At 43.0% G+C, this 16,263-nt stretch overlaps 1 protein-coding gene and 1 long non-coding RNA gene across 5 annotated transcripts in view; one reads left to right on the top strand and one right to left on the bottom strand.

Annotated features, from left to right (window-relative positions):
• LOC131344098 (uncharacterized) overlaps positions 1 to 16,263 on the top strand; it is a 35,469-nt gene that overhangs the window by 4,953 nt on the left and 14,253 nt on the right. For 2 of the 4 annotated variants that reach the window (XR_009203281.1, XR_009203283.1), the window contains exons 3-8: positions 2,870 to 3,353; positions 4,201 to 5,371; positions 5,841 to 6,011; positions 6,781 to 9,625; positions 13,000 to 13,196; positions 14,670 to 14,886. This is a non-coding gene — a long non-coding RNA (uncharacterized LOC131344098). Of the gene's footprint in view, positions 1 to 2,869; positions 3,354 to 4,200; positions 5,372 to 5,829; positions 6,012 to 6,780; positions 9,626 to 12,999; positions 13,197 to 14,669; positions 14,943 to 16,263 lie in introns of those variants that run through there. The other 2 variants (XR_009203282.1, XR_009203284.1) reach the window with 2 other exon arrangements.
• On the bottom strand, positions 478 to 16,030 carry LOC131344096 (potassium-transporting ATPase alpha chain 1). Its single transcript, XM_058376064.1, has 23 exons — positions 15,879 to 16,030; positions 15,664 to 15,786; positions 15,508 to 15,567; positions 14,660 to 14,863; positions 13,433 to 13,546; positions 13,034 to 13,168; positions 9,669 to 9,786; positions 9,293 to 9,561; positions 8,081 to 8,279; positions 7,793 to 7,902; positions 7,530 to 7,664; positions 6,762 to 6,954; positions 5,853 to 6,028; positions 5,223 to 5,359; positions 4,716 to 4,866; positions 4,175 to 4,343; positions 3,276 to 3,430; positions 3,066 to 3,189; positions 2,843 to 2,988; positions 1,585 to 1,718; positions 999 to 1,100; positions 788 to 879; positions 478 to 697 (listed from the first exon to the last, which is right to left on the bottom strand). Exons 1-23 carry the CDS (start codon positions 15,888 to 15,890, stop codon positions 669 to 671), a joined length of 3,087 nt encoding a protein of 1,028 aa, XP_058232047.1. The 5' UTR covers positions 15,891 to 16,030; the 3' UTR covers positions 478 to 668.

The following is a 16,263-nucleotide window of genomic DNA, read 5'->3' as shown; positions in this document are numbered from 1 at the left end:
GTTGATGTTAGAAGCAGGAAAAGTGGAAAAGTGTAAGGATTTGAGCGAGTTTGACCAAAGGGCCAAGTTGTGATGGCTAGACCACTGGATCAGAGCATCTCCAAAACTCCAGCTCTTGTGGGGTGTTCCCGGTCTGCAGTGGTCAGTATCTATCAAAAGTGGTCCAAGGAAAGAACAGTGGTGAACCGGTGACAGGATCATGGGCGGCCGAGGCTCACTGATACACGTGGGGAGAGAAGGCTGACCCGTGTGATCCGATCCAACAGACGAGCTACTGTTGATCAAACTGCTGAAGAAGTTAATGCTGGTTCTGATAGAAAGGGGTTAGAATACACAGTGCAGGATGGGTCAGGGCTGTAAAAGGGGGACCAACACAATATTAGGCAGGTGGTCATAATGTTATGCCTGGTCAGTGTATGTACTGTATGAATGTGTGCAAGGAATCATAAATCACTTAAAACCTACACACATTGTGTTTATTATTTTATTAATAAAAGAGTCAGATACAGGCACCACGTGAGGCTAATTCTAGTCAGCTTTCTTTAAATAGGACTATATGAGCAATTATTTTAGAGAAAAAAACATGTTTTTAGCAGGTATAAAATAAAATAAATCATTATCTGAAGCGGTCCGGTGTCATTCTTCAACACCAGATAACCAGCGTCCTCTCAGTAATACAACTCCTGATCCCACCAGCCTGTTGTGCAGAAAGCAGAACATCAGTCTTACTTCGAAATCTAGTCGTTATGTCAAAGGGATTAAGAACAGAGTGTACTGAAATACTCACTGCCCGGGTGTCTTCTCACGCCTAGTTTCCTTATTTCATCATAAACGAAGATCAGGATACCGTATGGCAGAGGAACAAACCACCACTGCACCCTGGTATGAAGACAGAGCAGACACGGGTTTTCGAAGAATCACAGATTCTCTACATTTTTCATCACATGTTCCTGTAATGTAAATAATATACATAATACTGAGGAAGAACCGTAAGCTACCTGATAGGCATGAAGTTAAAGATGTTGGGCATCCCTGGGCAGTAACACAGGAGGTTACCGAGACACAGCTGGAAGACTATAGCAGTCACAAGCACACGGTTTCTGCAGGAATAGATATAAAGAATTAAATCACACAATCATAATAACATCGTCGAAATAGAATCATAAACAACTCGCAGGCTCATATTCATGTGCTCGCTTTAATGGGGGGTGGTGGTAGCCTAAGTGGTTAAGGCTCTGGATTGTTGACCAGAAGATCAGGGATCAAGCCCCAGCACTGGGCCCTTGAGCAAGACCACCCAACCCACCCTGCCCCAGGGGTGCTGCATCATGGCTGACCCTGCGCTCTGACCCTAACCCCCAAGAATGGGATATGCAAAGAAAGACACTTCAGATTGTTCCGTTACAGTAAAATAATCCGGATCAGAGTGGAAACTCATATATGTCGCTCATCATTTTAGCGCCCTCTAGTGGCTGGGAGAGCTTTGAGAGCCTGAGCTACACCAGAATAAAGAGTGTTTGTGCTCCCTGTGTTGTGTTCATGTTGATTCCAGGTCTTCACACACCTACTAGGTCACTCACTCACCTGAAGAAACCCTGCTGGAAGGCTGAGAGGCGGCGAGTTTTCCTGATCAACACATCAGCAATCTGACAGACCTCGATACTGACGAAGAAGACGGTGTAGCAGGTGTACTCCTGATACAGACGCTGACTGAACGTCTGGTGGAGAACATTTTTTAGATTAGACGGTGTATTTATGGTTCCACTTATCTCTAAAGTACAGTCTGCTGTAGCTACTGATGATATATCTATACAGGCATAACAGATAAGGACGTGTTTATATGTACTGTAAATAGACATAAAGGTTATTAGCAGCTTTAGCTCTGTGGTAGCAGGACAGCTATGACAGGACTAATGACCCTTTGAGGGGTGTAACAGGGTGGACATTCATTTCATACAGAAGTTACACTTTTAAAATGAGTACACAGGCTTTGTGTAGTTAGTATGGGAAGCGTAAAGAAGCGTGACGACAACCGATTGCATCATGTATCATTCATCTGAGCAGCTATTGGAGCTAGCTTCTAGATAACTGAGATCCTTCAGAGACACATTGCTGATTGTACTGCGTCACAAGGCAGTGTAACACACTTGGAGGAAAGTGGAATTGACCCTCTGCGACATACATGAGCTCTGTGATTGGACTACTGATCAGAAGGTTGTGTGTTCGAATCCCAGAACCACCAGGATACCAGTGCTGGGCCTGAGCAAGGCCCTTAACCCTGAATGGCTCAGTTGTATAAATGAGATAAATGTTTCTAATTAAGGAGTCTGATAAATGCTTTAAATGTAAATATAAGATGCCTAGGATTTCCCAGTGTCACTGCGATGGACAGGGGAGACAGAGGAGAATGCCCCTCCCACTCGACCAGTGCTCGTCTGTGACTGGTGTATATTAATCAATACAAACTGTTTTCTGACTTCTTACATCATTTCTGCTATTCGCAATATAAGCAACTATTTTGTGAAAAAGAATTCCATCACACGGTGGTTAGATGCTACTGGTCTTACTGGAAGGTGTGTATTAATAGGTGTCTGAATCTGAAGCACACACACATTTTAGCTTCTAAATCACATTCAAAAACAATCCAACCACTTATCTCATTTCAGGGAGCTAAAGACGATCCTTTCTTCTCTTCTCCTGTGCCTCTACTCACAATTTACACTACTAGAGTTTCTACATCTAGATCTTTGTGTATCCTTTATACATAATAAAAACTTGCTATGCCTTTCCTTCTAAGCTCCCACTGTAGGCTTTCTTTTGAGTAAAAGTGTGTGGGACTGACCCATTCCTGTCCGTAACTGTCCTGTAGGTCCTGCAGCTTGACGTCCTCCCACTGAGAGCGAAGGCCCACACAGAGCAGCGGGTACCAGCCCTCCTGAGCCATGGCCGTGAAGTAATCGGTGAATCCTGCGAAAGACTGGATCGCTCCTGAGGGCAGGAAATACGGCATACATATAAACATACATATTAAAATGAAAAAGAAAAAATGTTAGAAGCTTACACACCGATCTGAAAGTAGGAGTAGACGGCCAGGGCTTCGTTCACCAGTCGGTCCCTGCGTGGGTTCCTGGGTTTGAGATGCATGATGTCACTCTCGGCTTTCTCGTAGGCCAGAGACACTGAGGGGAACTGAGACACAACACATGTCAGATGGAGAGGGAGACATGCAGGATTCACACCTCACCGGGGGAAAGATGGCGACGGTGCACACTCACGATGTCCGTAGCGAGCTCGATGAACAGGATGGTGATGCAGCCCAGAGGCAGAGGCACGCTGACCGTGATGTAGATGAGGTACGGGGTCAGCTCCGGAATGTTCTTCGTCAGCGTGTAGGCGATGGACTTCTTCAGGTTATCGAAGATCAGACGACCTACCGAGCGGAACGAGTTAAAAAAAAATCTAAGTGTTTTATTTTCAATAATCAAGAGGTTCCTAATATCCACTCTGTATATACCAAATAAAATCTGACAAACATCCTGTTTATCTGCACATTTAACATATATAATAGACAAAATGTTAATAAATAATAATAATAAAAACGTTTAATTAATATATTTTTTAAATTATTTCATTTTCAAATTATTTATTAAATCATTATTAATATATTATGACTTAATTAATTACCTAATACTCTGAAAATATAAAAAAAATAAAAAGTAATTTAAAAAATAATCATAAAAAAGTTAAATGTGCAAAAGAAATGAATATTTAATCAAATAAAAAATTTTTAAATAATTAAATTAAATAAATATATTCCCTTCTAAATTGATTCATTTAACTTGCTGCAGCTTTTTTTTTACAAGCTGTTTTTTTCCCCACCAATTTTGGCATCATAATGAAATCAAAAATCATTATTTTCTCCCAAACTCTCATGACAGCACATACAGTACACTGAAATACTAATTATTATTATTTTATTTTACATTCTTTATCATCATTGTGTCATGTTAAAATTCTCTCTGGATATTATATTTCTATTTCTACAATTTAATATATACATTAAATAAGTGAATATATTGTGTAGCTACTGTTTGAAATCTGAGAAATAAATCCCAGACTTTGTATTTTAATTTATTTCTGTATGTTTTTTGTTTGTTTTTCTTGTTGAACCCACCCTGTTCCACTCCGGTGACGATGGAGGCGAAGTTATCGTCCAGCAGGATCATATCTGCAGCGTTTTTCGCGGCGTCAGAGCCGGCAATTCCCATCGCAATACCGATATCTGCCTTCTTCAGAGCTGGAGAATCGTTTACTCCGTCTCCTGTTACTGCTACGATGGAGCCCTGAGAGAGACAGTTACATACATCACACTCACCTCAGCTACACACCTTCTTTTATCCTTTATTATAGATTTTTATATGAGTAAGACGATGTCTATTGGCTGTGTTTTATTTGGATGTATTTATTATAGAGTATAGTATATACTATATATTGAACCAAAGAGAATATATAGCATGTCAATCCATTGTTATTAAGGTCATGTAGGATTGATGTTGATTGACAGGTGTGTAGATACGCCCACTTTTCCTGATTGGTTGATAAAATCAAAGTCTCAGGTTTGTTTGTTTGTTTGTTTTCAGCGTATTGCATTCCATTGTTATTGCTCTGAGTATTGATTACTGATAAACAGTGTTTAACGTGGTAGTCGGTCTCACCAGACGCTGACAGCTCTCCACGATGATGAGCTTCTGCTGAGGAGACGTGCGGGCGAACACCATCTCCGGGTGATTCCTCAGAGCTTCGTCTAACTCGTCGCTGGTCATGTCCTTCAGCTGACCTCCATTAATTACACAAGCACGAGCGTCTCTGTGGAACAAAGAATAACATCAAAAACCATAAGGACGGCTGTTCTATGGGGTTGAGGTCAGGAAAGAGTTCCTTTCACTGGAACTAAGGGGCCGAGTCTAACCCCTGAAAAACAACACCTGAATTCAATGATTTGGAGGGGTGTCCCAAAACTTTTGGCAATACAGTGTATGTCCTGTCACACCACCAGCCACTTGCAGCAGAAGATGCAGAGTGTCCAGTGTGATTTTCATATACGTTTCTAATCGTCTTCTAAGAATCTAATTGTTATGAAGGGTTCCAATAATTTTGAACCTGACTGTAAAGAGATATATGAAGAGTTATAACAGCTTTACGAAGCGTCAGTCGTGCTTCACCTCTTCTTAACCTGCTCCACAGGGATGCGCAGTCTGTTGGCGATATCCTCCACTGTCTCACTGCCCTCCGATATGATGCCCACGTTCGCAGCGATCGCCTTCGCTGTGATGGGATGGTCGCCAGTAACCATGACGACCTGCAGATCAAAGTATTATATCAATTGCCAATAAATGTTAAATATAACATTCATATATTTATGATTATATACAGTGTATAAAATAAAATTATTGTTAAATGTTAGTAAATGCATTTATTTTATTTAATTCAGTAATATATTTTATCATATTTAATGAATAATGAATACATATAATATATAATAAATTAATAAGAATAATATAAAGTAAAATTGTAGTTTTAAAATAGTACAACAAATACATTAATATATTAATATATATGTATATATATATATATATATATATATATATATATATATATATATATATATATATATATATATATATATATATATATACATTAATTGATTAAATATTTGTCAATTTAAAAAATATTATATTAGAAAGAGAGGTTTTTGTGACTAAAATCAGTCCAGTGGTGTTTCTATTTTCTGTTTTTCTATTTTCCATTATATTGAATAATATCTGAAAGGTCCGATGCAGGACTGGACTTACTCGGATGCCGGCCGTACGACATTTCATCACAGCATCAGGAACAGTGGCACGAGGAGGGTCGATCATGGAGATGAGTCCGGCGAAGCAAAGTCCAGACGTGGTGAAGTTCATTTCATCTGCATCGAAGCTGAAACCACGAGGAAACTCCTTCTCATTCAGGTACAAGTGGCAGAAACCTGATGAATAATAATAATAATAATAATAATAAAAAATGTAAAAATAAAATAAATACATTATAAGCAAATAATAATAAAATAAAATAAAATAAAAATAAAATAAAATAAAATAAAATAAAATAAAATAAAATAAAATAAAATAATAATGTTTGAGTGGAACAGAGCAGGATCCAAATAAACATCTTATAAATAAAGTGTGGGTGCCAAAACTTTTCAGCCTAGAGTCTGTAAATCCTCAGCTGTCACTCATCACATAACGATCGAACCTTAAACTGAAATTGATAAATGAATAAAAATAGAAAATTCTTGCTCTCACACTCATATATGGGATTCTAAATATATTTAATAAATTATTTTATCAAGAGCTCATATTTTCACACTAGAGCATGTACCTGGAATTCTTGATTATTCTTCTTAGTATTATTCATTTTATTTTTATTTATATATATGACTTATTGGTGACGTAAATTTCTAATAGGATGTAAAGTGAAACCAGTAAAACTCTAAAACCAGTGGATTTTGTTCAATATTTCAATATTCAAGATTCAAGATTCAAAGAACTTTATTAATCCCAGGGGGAAATTCCTTAAAGGTTTTCGCATATCCCAGCTTATTAGGAAGCCAGGGTCAGAGTGCAGGGTCAGCCATGATACAGCGCCCTTCAGGACTGGACTGCATGAACATGAGCTCAGAGAAACATTTACAGTGAACTCATGGCTCCATGTGGCCTTACCCAGCACTCTCTCTCCCAGTCCTCCCAGATCCATGTAGGCAGTCTGGAAGGCCTCTTTCCACTGCTCGTCCAGCGGCAGCTCCTGACCCTTGATCAGGATGGTGGAGCAGCGTTCCAGGATCCTTTCCGGAGCCCCTTTCATCACCAGCAGGTAGCGCAGGTCCAGCGGGTCCTCCAGCTCATGTACTGACAGCTGGACACCACAAGGGGTCAACAGTGAGACAGCGGATTGGGGAAAAGTACTGCAGATGTGCTGTGTTTGAAACGCTGTGACAGAAACATGACACTTTGAGGTATAACTCCACATGTTCAGGGTAGACAAGGGACCTAAAGGTACCCTAGAGCCTGAGAGCAGATAGTCAAACAGCTGGAAAGTTAAAGATTATTGTGTCTGCAGCTCATCCTCACGGGCTGGTCAGGGAACAAGTGTTTACAGCTGTGTTAATGTACTTGAGAAAAGTTAAAATAACAAATTGCTGAGGTGGAGGACGGAAAAAACTTCAGCTGCTTTCCTGTGCTTCATCATTTTACTGAACCAGCACCACACACACAATATAATAGTTTTGTATTTGTTTAAATTAAGGACAATATGAGAGCCTTATAGAACCATGCTGGGGAAACTGTATTTTAAAAATATTTTTACAAATTATTTATAATATCTTTTAGGCCTTGGACGTGTCTATGGAAAGGGAATATGTACCGTTTATGTTGATGCAGATCTGGCAACCCTGACAGACTGAGATGTCCCAGATTTGATCTTAATCTCACCTGAAACTTGTTGGTGGAATTGAAGGGAACTTCGCAGATCTTTTTGAAGCGTGCTCTGTAGTCTATGATGTTTCCGATGGTTAACTCGGTGAACTTTAACAGTGCTGTCTCGGAAGCGTCACCCACCACCACCCTCTGTACACCAGAAAAAAACACACTCTGGTTCTGAACATGACCCTTAATCCGCAGACTGAAAGTTTTCTTTTTCCCCTGGTTTCAATTGATTTCAATCAATTACATATTTTCTCTGACGTTTTTCTCACCTTGGGGACCGGCACTGTCTCCTGATTGGGTTTGAAAAACGCCCGATTGCACAGACTCGCAACTCGTCCCAGTGATCTCCACGTCTCTGAGGACTGGTCAAAACTCTGACCTACACAAACACAAACACAGTGAGATCTTATTAGGATCACTCTGGAATTATTGGCAATCCCAAATGAGGATGAGGTTCCCTTCTGAGCCTGGTTCCTCTCAAGGTTTCTTCCTCAGATCAGTGTAGATCTGACATATTGGGAGGTTGTAATGAATGTTGTTGAGATCAGACCCATCACCTGACTGGTCCTCAGTTGTGTCTGCAGCGTGGATCATGTTGTCGAACCACAGGTGAGCCACCGTCATGCGGTTCTGTGTCAGGGTTCCTGTTTTATCCGAGCAGATGACGGACGTAGAGCCCAGAGTCTCCACGGCTTCCAAATTCTTCACCACGCAGTTCTTTCTGGCCAGACGTTTGGCCGTCAGGGACAGACACACCTTCAGAAATACACAGGTGACACGGTGAAGCCAGGTAAACCCAGATCCTACAGCGAATATTGTTATGTATTCATGTAGATAACGGCTTCTAACACTGGCTTACGATACAATCCAGCTCTTATTTGCACTGGTAGCTGTGGAAATATTTAGAGGTCAGGTTCACATAATGGAGATTGTGTTGAGGACGTTGTGACTTTGGAGAAAGAAGGTGAGATAAAACAGTATGTGATTTGAAATAAGAAGGTGAGTTTGAGAAGGTACACGACCTCTACCTCTCCTTAAAATCCAAAATGACTAAAAAATCACTAAAATTCTTTACACTACACTTTTAAAATTTATATTCTGCCTTTATTTATTTTCTGTTAAGCTGCTTTGAAACACTGTGGAAAACTTTAAACAAATAAATTGAATGAAAAAAACAATGTGCTAAAAATAATCAAGGTTTAAGCACCGTACACTGAGGAGAAGGTTAAACGATCATTTAATACGATTTGACTTCTTTTCTTGGAATAAAACGCAAGGGACGAGTTTCTGAAGTGATTAATTTTCCCTTTTTCATGCACACTGCAGCGTGACTAGAAATATTCAGTTCACACCACCTGAGTATTCAACACCGACATGTTTGTGACGTGATTAACTTATCTGACACGTTTTTATTCTCCTATAAATGGTCATTTACGGTCTCGGGGCCAGCAGGGGGCGCCAGAATTAAAAAAATAGATTCACAAAAAACAAACAGAATTTGCTGAAAAGTGGTTTGTGATTCACATGGCGGTCACGTAGTCTTGTGGTGTGAAATGGATCTGTGGTGTCGCTAATAGCTAAAAAAGCAGTTAGTCATATCGGATAACTAAGACATGATGGAGATTATAAAGAGCTCATAACTCTTTGGAGTGGAAAAAATATTACAAAGCAAGTAAAGAAACCCAAAGAGAGATGTGATCTAGATTATGAAACGTTTGGCTAACCCAAAGATTTATCAGTGAAAATGATTTCACGTCATTTGTACTTACAGTGACAGTAGCTAGAAGTCCCTCAGGCACGTAAGCCACCACGATAGCCATGAAGAAGATCATGGCCTCTAAGAAGGCGTAACCGATAAACATGGCGACTACGAAGAAGGTGAAGCCGAAGAAGATGGCCAGGCCGGCGATGATGTCCACAAAATGTTCAATCTCGATGGCGATAGGGGTTTTCTCATTGCCGACTCCCGAGGCCAGGCTGGCGATGCGTCCGATGATGGTGCGGTCACCGGTGTTGATGATGATCCCTGTAGCTACACCTGTCCAGGCAGACCAGACAATCCGTCATCCGTGGCTGTGAATCAGTTGATAAGCAGCTTCCAGGTTGGTGTGTGGGTGTGTTTGTGTGTGTGTGTGTGTGTGTTACCTTCTAAGCAGGTCGTGGAGAAGAAGGCAATATTACGGGTCTCCAGGGGACTCTCATGCGTGCACTCCGGGCTCCTGGTCTGAGGCTCTGACTCTCCAGTTAGAGAAGAATTATCCACCTGGGAAAAGGAAATGAGATAAATGGGATGTTTTGTGTCTCTTTAAACTGCTTTGGGATCACATTATAAAAGTTCACGGCCTTTTGTAGTGGTGGTGGTGGATGTGGAAGTGGTGGAGGTAGTGGTGGTGGATGTGGTAGTGGTGGTGGATGTGGTGGTGGTGGTAGTGGTGGATGTGGTGGTGGTGGTAGTGGTGGATGTAGTGGTGGTGGATGTGGTGGTGGTGGTAGTGGTGGATGTGGTGGTGGTGGTGGTGGTAGTGGTGGATGTGGTGGTAGTGGTGGATGTAGTGGTGGTGGTGGATGTGGTGGTAGTGGTGGATTTGGTGGTGGATGTGGTGGTAGTGGTGGATTTGGTGGTGGATGTGGTGGTGGTGGATGTGGTGGTGGTGGTAGTGGTGGATTTGGTGGTGGATGTGGTGGTGGTGGATGTGGTGGTGGTGGATGTGGTGGTAGTGGTGGATTTGGTGGTGGATGTGGTGGTGGTGGTGGTGGATGTGGTGGTAGTGGTGGATTTGGTGGTGGATGTGGTGGTGGTGGATGTGGTGGTGGTGGTAGTGGTGGATTTGGTGGTGGTGGTGGTGGTGGTGGATGTGGTGGTGGTGGTGGATGTGGTGGTAGTGGTGGATTTGGTGGTGGATGTGGTGGTGGTGGATGTGGTGGTGGTGGTGGATGTGGTGGTAGTGGTGGATTTGGTGGTGGATGTGGTGGTGGTGGTAGTGGTGGATTTGGTGGTGGATGTGGTGGTGGTGGTGGATGTCGTGGTGGTGTTGGTGGTGGTGGATGTGGTGGTAGTGGTGGATTTGGTGGTGGATGTGGTGGTGGTGGATGTGGTGGTAGTGGTGGATTTGGTGGTGGATGTGGTGGTGGTGGATGTGGTGGTGGTGGCAGTGGTGGATTTGGTGGTGGATGTGGTGGTGGTGGATGTGGTGGTGGTGGCAGTGGTGGATTTGGTGGTGGATGTGGTGGTGGTGGTGGATGTCGTGGTGGTGGTGGATTTGGTGGTGGATGTGGTGGTGGTGGATGTGGTGGTAGTGGTGGATTTGGTGGTGGATGTGGTGGTAGTGGTGGATTTGGTGGTGGATGTGGTGGTGGTGGATGTGGTGGTGGTGGATGTGGTGGTGGTGGTAGTGGTGGATTTGGTGGTGGATGTTGTGGTGGTGGTGGATGTGGTGGTGAATGTGGTGGTAGTGGTGGATTTGGTGGTGGATGTGGTGGTGGTGGTAGTGGTGGATTTGGTGGTGGATGTGGTGGTGGTGGTGGATGTTGTGGTGGTGGTGGTGGTGGTGGATGTGGTGGTGGTGGTGGATTTGGTGGTGGATGTTGTGGTGGTGGTGGATGTGGTGGTAGTGGTGGATTTGGTGGTGGATGTTGTGGTGGTGGTGGATGTGGTGGTGGATGTGGTGGTAGTGGTGGATTTGGTGGTGGATGTGGTGGTGGTGGTGGTGGATGTGGTGGTAGTGGTGGTGGTGGTGGATGTGGTGGTGGTGGTAGTGGTGGATTTGGTGGTGGATGTGGTGGTGGTGGTGGATGTGGTGGTGGTGGTAGTGGTGGATTTGGTGGTGGATGTGGTGGTGGTGGATGTGGTGGTGGATGTGGTGGTGGTGGTAGTGGTGGATTTGGTGGTGGATGTGGTGGTGGTGGATGTGGTGGTGGTGGTAGTGGTGGATTTGGTGGTGGATGTGGTGGTGGTGGTAGTGGTGGATTTGGTGGTGGATTTGGTGGTGGTGGATGTGGTGGTGGATGTGGTGGTGGTGGTAGTGGTGGATTTGGTGGTGGTGGTGGATTTGGTGGTGGATGTTGTGGTGGTGGTGGATGTGGTGGTAGTGGTGGATTTGGTGGTGGATGTTGTGGTGGTGGTGGATGTGGTGGTGGATGTGGTGGTAGTGGTGGATTTGGTGGTGGATGTGGTGGTGGTGGTGGATGTTGTGGTGGTGGTGGTGGTGGTGGATGTGGTGGTGGTGGTGGATTTGGTGGTGGATGTTGTGGTGGTGGTGGATGTGGTGGTAGTGGTGGATTTGGTGGTGGATGTTGTGGTGGTGGTGGATGTGGTGGTGGATGTGGTGGTAGTGGTGGATTTGGTGGTGGATGTGGTGGTGGTGGTGGATGTTGTGGTGGTGGTGGTGGTGGTGGATGTGGTGGTAGTGGTGGATTTGGTGGTGGATGTTGTGGTGGTGGTGGATGTGGTGGTAGTGGTGGATTTGGTGGTGGATGTTGTGGTGGTGGTGGATGTGGTGGTGGATGTGGTGGTAGTGGTGGATTTGGTGGTGGATGTGGTGGTGGTGGTGGTGGATGTGGTGGTAGTGGTGGTGGTGGTGGATGTGGTGGTGGATGTGGTGGTGGTGGTGGATGTGGTGGTGGTGGTGGTGGATGTGGTGGTGGATGTGGTGGTGGTGGATGTGGTGGTGGATGTGGTGGTGGTGGTAGTGGTGGATTTGGTGGTGGATGTGGTGGTGGTGGATGTGGTGGTGGTGGTAGTGGTGGATTTGGTGGTGGATGTGGTGGTGGTGGTAGTGGTGGATTTGGTGGTGGATGTGGTGGTGGTGGATGTGGTGGTGGATGTGGTGGTGGTGGTAGTGGTGGATTTGGTGGTGGATGTGGTGGTGGTGGTGGATGTTGTGGTGGTGGTGGTGGTGGTGGTGGATGTGGTGGTGGTGGTAGTGGTGGATTTGGTGGTGGATGTGGTGGTGGTGGTGGGTGTTGTGGTGGTGGTGGGGGTGGTGGTGGATGTGGTGGTAGTGGTGTTGGTGGTTATAGTGGTGGACAATGAACTTCCCTGATCTAGACTCCGGACCTGATGACAAGAAAGTAGCAGAAGATAGTGGAACTGTTAGCAGTAACTCAACTAGCTAGAGTAAAGGCTCTAAAATTTGGATTGGATCTTGACTTGGTCTTGACCTACTAAACCTCACTCTCTTCACGGTGGTTGTCATGACGACAGTCGTACTTTCTTCAACATTGAATATAGGAAACTGTAATTGGATAAAAAGTACCAAGCTTTAATTAATAAATTGCCCTCACTGGCATGTTGCTGTTTTTTCTGTATGTTTTATTCCTGGCACGTTGGAGGATTTTATTACTTCCTGATAATCCAGTCATGTTCATTGTAAAAACTAGGCGTGTTTCCTGAAGTGCTTTCAGTGTGTTTTGGTATTTCGACATTATCCTGAGCTGACAAACTTCTGGAGGAACTTGATCGTTCTGTTTTGTTCAGTATCCCAGACCCTGTACCAGTGCTGCTTACACACCTTACAGCCCTGCGATGTGATGATACGGACATCGGCCGGAACCCTGTCTCCTCCTTTAATCTCCACCAGGTCCCCCACCACCAGCAGGTTGGCGTTGATCTGGGTCTTCTGGCCGTCCCGGATCACCGTGGCTTGCTGGAGGGAGGAAAAAAACACACATTAGGTTTGTTTTTATCCCTTTTTTCCTGCTCACACACCCAGATATAATCACTCTTATAATCATTCCCTTCTTGGCAAAACAGGATGAGCTTTAGATGTTGCACTGCACTTTCCAAAGCAGGTGAAGATTTTAATCAGTAAACACTGGAAAATCCTCACAACAGAGCCGTGTACACTCTGTGGTTTCTCTGTAACATGAGAACTCAAGGAAGTGATCTCCAAGAAGTGATCCTATCTCACCTGCGGTACCAGATTCTTGAAACTGGCGATGATGTTGGTGCTCTTGAATTCCTGGTAGTAGCCGAAACAGCCGGTCACCACCACCACAGCGATGAGAGTGATGGCCAGATACAGCTGCAGAGAGACAGACATGGAGTCCATCAGGATATGAATGGAAAGGATGAACAGCTCAGAAGCGAGGAAGTTAAGAGCAGACTGCAACCAGGGCTTTAGAGCTAAACACACAACATCCTCATCTCTAATCTCGGGAGAAGGATTAAGATAATTCTGATTGAGATAATTCTGTATTCTGATAATTAGTCTGTTATCTGTTCTTTTTCAAACATCACCCCAACGCTTCTTCTGCTCGAGCAGATGTTTCTTGCTCATGTTAAATGCTAGGTAAATGTGTCCGTTTAGAAAACATCTAAAGTTTTCAGTAACCTTCTATTACACAGCCATGAGGCATTTTTTGGCCTAGCAGTAGCTTCTTTTACCCAAACTATGGTTTCTATCCTCCGAACCAAGGCTTCCGCCCAAGCTGAGAATCTTCTTGCACAACCTGAGGCATTGGTTGCTCAAACAGAGGCCTCTCCTGCACAAACCTGGGTTTCTTATTTATCCCAACACCAAAGCTGAGGCTTCTTTTGCCCAACCCAAAATACTTTTTTGCCCAACCTGAGACTTCCATTGCTCAAACGATGGCTTTTTTTGCCCAACCCTAGAGCTGAGGCTTCTCCTTTCCAAGCTGAAACTCATATTTTCTTTTTTACCCAACCTGATCTTCTTTTCCATTTTTTTGACTCATTCCACGGTGTGTAACCCTGATGCAGCTCAAACACAGAATATTAAAGTAAAGTAACATAAACACTGACTTGAACTTGTTCATCCTCCTGGTTATATTCCACGTAACACAGCTTCAGAGGAAATTATTTTTATGCCACTTAGGATTTGGATCTAATTTGAAATCTAAAATTCCTGCTGGATCTCCTGGATCTTCAGTTTGATCCTGATTTGTATCTGCATGGGTTTCCTCCAGGTTCTCTGGTTTCCTCTCGCCATCTCAAAACACGCAGATAATCAGACTGACTACGTTAAATCAAATCTTTATATAATCTCTGTGCTGAAATGCACCTGAGTTAGTGTTAGTTCTAGTAATTGGATCTGCTCTCCATATATTATTATTGAATGTTTCTGTTTCTAAAAATATAAATAGTACAGTATAATATGATAATAGAAACCTCTCACATTGTCATAGCTGGCGATTTCACCCTTCGCACACTCGATACCGAAAGCGATGAAGCAGATGACGGCGGCGACCCACATCAGACACTGCAGACCTCCAGCCAGCTGACGGGCGAACTTCACATACTCGGGGGTCCCTTTGGGGGGCTTCAGCTCATTGGGGCCATCACGCTCCAGGACTTGCTCCGCCAACCTCGAGCTCAGACCCTATGACAGATCATATACAGGAGGTAGAGCGCAGAGATCAGAGTTAATAACATGGCATTAAAGGGGTGGAACAACAGAACGAAAGTATAAATAAATAAATTAAAATATAAATGAATGAATGAATGAATGAATAAATAAATAAAATATACATAGAAAAAAATAAAATCTAAAATATAAATAAATAAATAAATTAAGAAAAGACATTGTACATCTTTTATTATTTTTGTTATTGTAGCATCTGTTTACTCTTCTAGGATAAAAATGGGACATTTTTATTTATTTTTGAATATTCCAATCATCTTTTACCTGTTGGATTTTCTCGCTTTTTGATACAAGTGAACTTGGCAGACAGAAATGTGCTACATAAATTATAAATAAACACATAAGTGTAATAAATAAATGTAATAAATAAATATAATATATAATAAATAAATATATTATAAAAATATAAATAAATAAAAATCTTCTAATCTGAATCAATACTGGTAAAGGAGTTAATCACTTATTACAATATTATTTTAATGCCTTAGGTATTAAAAATGGACAAAAAAATTAAGTTGAAATATTTAACTCTTAGTTTATTTGCAATATTTCTTCTTTAAGAAGTGGACTCTGTTATGTCTCTGTATCACGTAGAATCTCACATTGTTCACACTTGTGGAGTATCTCGCCTCTAATTCCTCGATGGTGATCTCGTGGTCATCCTGCACACACATAAATAACCAGGAGATTTAATTAAAATACACTCAGATCTCTGGCTGTAGAGAGTCGCACAGGTGTGAAAGCTTCCTGCCACTCACGATATCCATCTCCTTCTTCATGTTCTCCAATCTCTCCTTTTTCTTCATCTTTTTCTTTTTCTTGATCTTCACGTCGACCTCGCCGTCTGTTTTGTCCATCTCCACGAACATCTCGTAGGAATCCTGTGCAGAAGAACAGAAGAGATGCTCGCCGCTCAGGAACAACCCACTTTCATTTCTTTACTTTTAATTTCTTCATTCTTTATTTCTCTCACCGTTTTGTTCATGATGCTCAACTCGCTGTCCAACTCGATGGAAGTCCAAACCTCACAGCTCTTCTCGCCCGAAATGGTGAAACCGTCCTGGTATCCCACAGACACCGTGTTTCTGAACACCACGAGGATTCTGCACAGGAGTGTGTTATCAGCAGAGGCAGGTTTATATAGCGCTGCCCCGTGTCCTTCAGCAGATCTCCAGCAGGAACCCGCTGCTATCCAATGTCACCCTCCACACATTAGTGCTGCTGCTTGTCTTTCTCACTATCAGCAGCTCTGATATCAAATAAATTCCCTTTTGTTTGTGTTCGTTTTTAACTTTCAGCACATGCCCGAGTCACTAGAAGGTCACTCACACCACATGAACACAAACCTTCACTCAACA

Source organism: Hemibagrus wyckioides, linkage group LG23 (assembly GCF_019097595.1).
Source record: "Hemibagrus wyckioides isolate EC202008001 linkage group LG23, SWU_Hwy_1.0, whole genome shotgun sequence".
NCBI classification, from domain to species: Eukaryota; Metazoa; Chordata; class Actinopteri; order Siluriformes; family Bagridae; genus Hemibagrus; species Hemibagrus wyckioides.
The sequence above is the reverse complement of the archived record's forward strand: the minus strand, read 5'-3'. Positions and strand labels throughout refer to the sequence as shown.

Bases quoted from the DNA above. Each gene is read 5' to 3' on its own strand.
- LOC131344096 (XM_058376064.1), bottom strand. The intron at 3,431-4,174 runs GTGGGTTCAACA...TCCGCTCGGTAG, and splicing joins CGTCACCGGAGTGGAACAGG to GTCGTCTGATCTTCGATAAC. The intron at 2,989-3,065 runs GTGTGTAAGCTT...TCCTGCCCTCAG, and splicing joins CTACTCCTACTTTCAGATCG to GAGCGATCCAGTCTTTCGCA.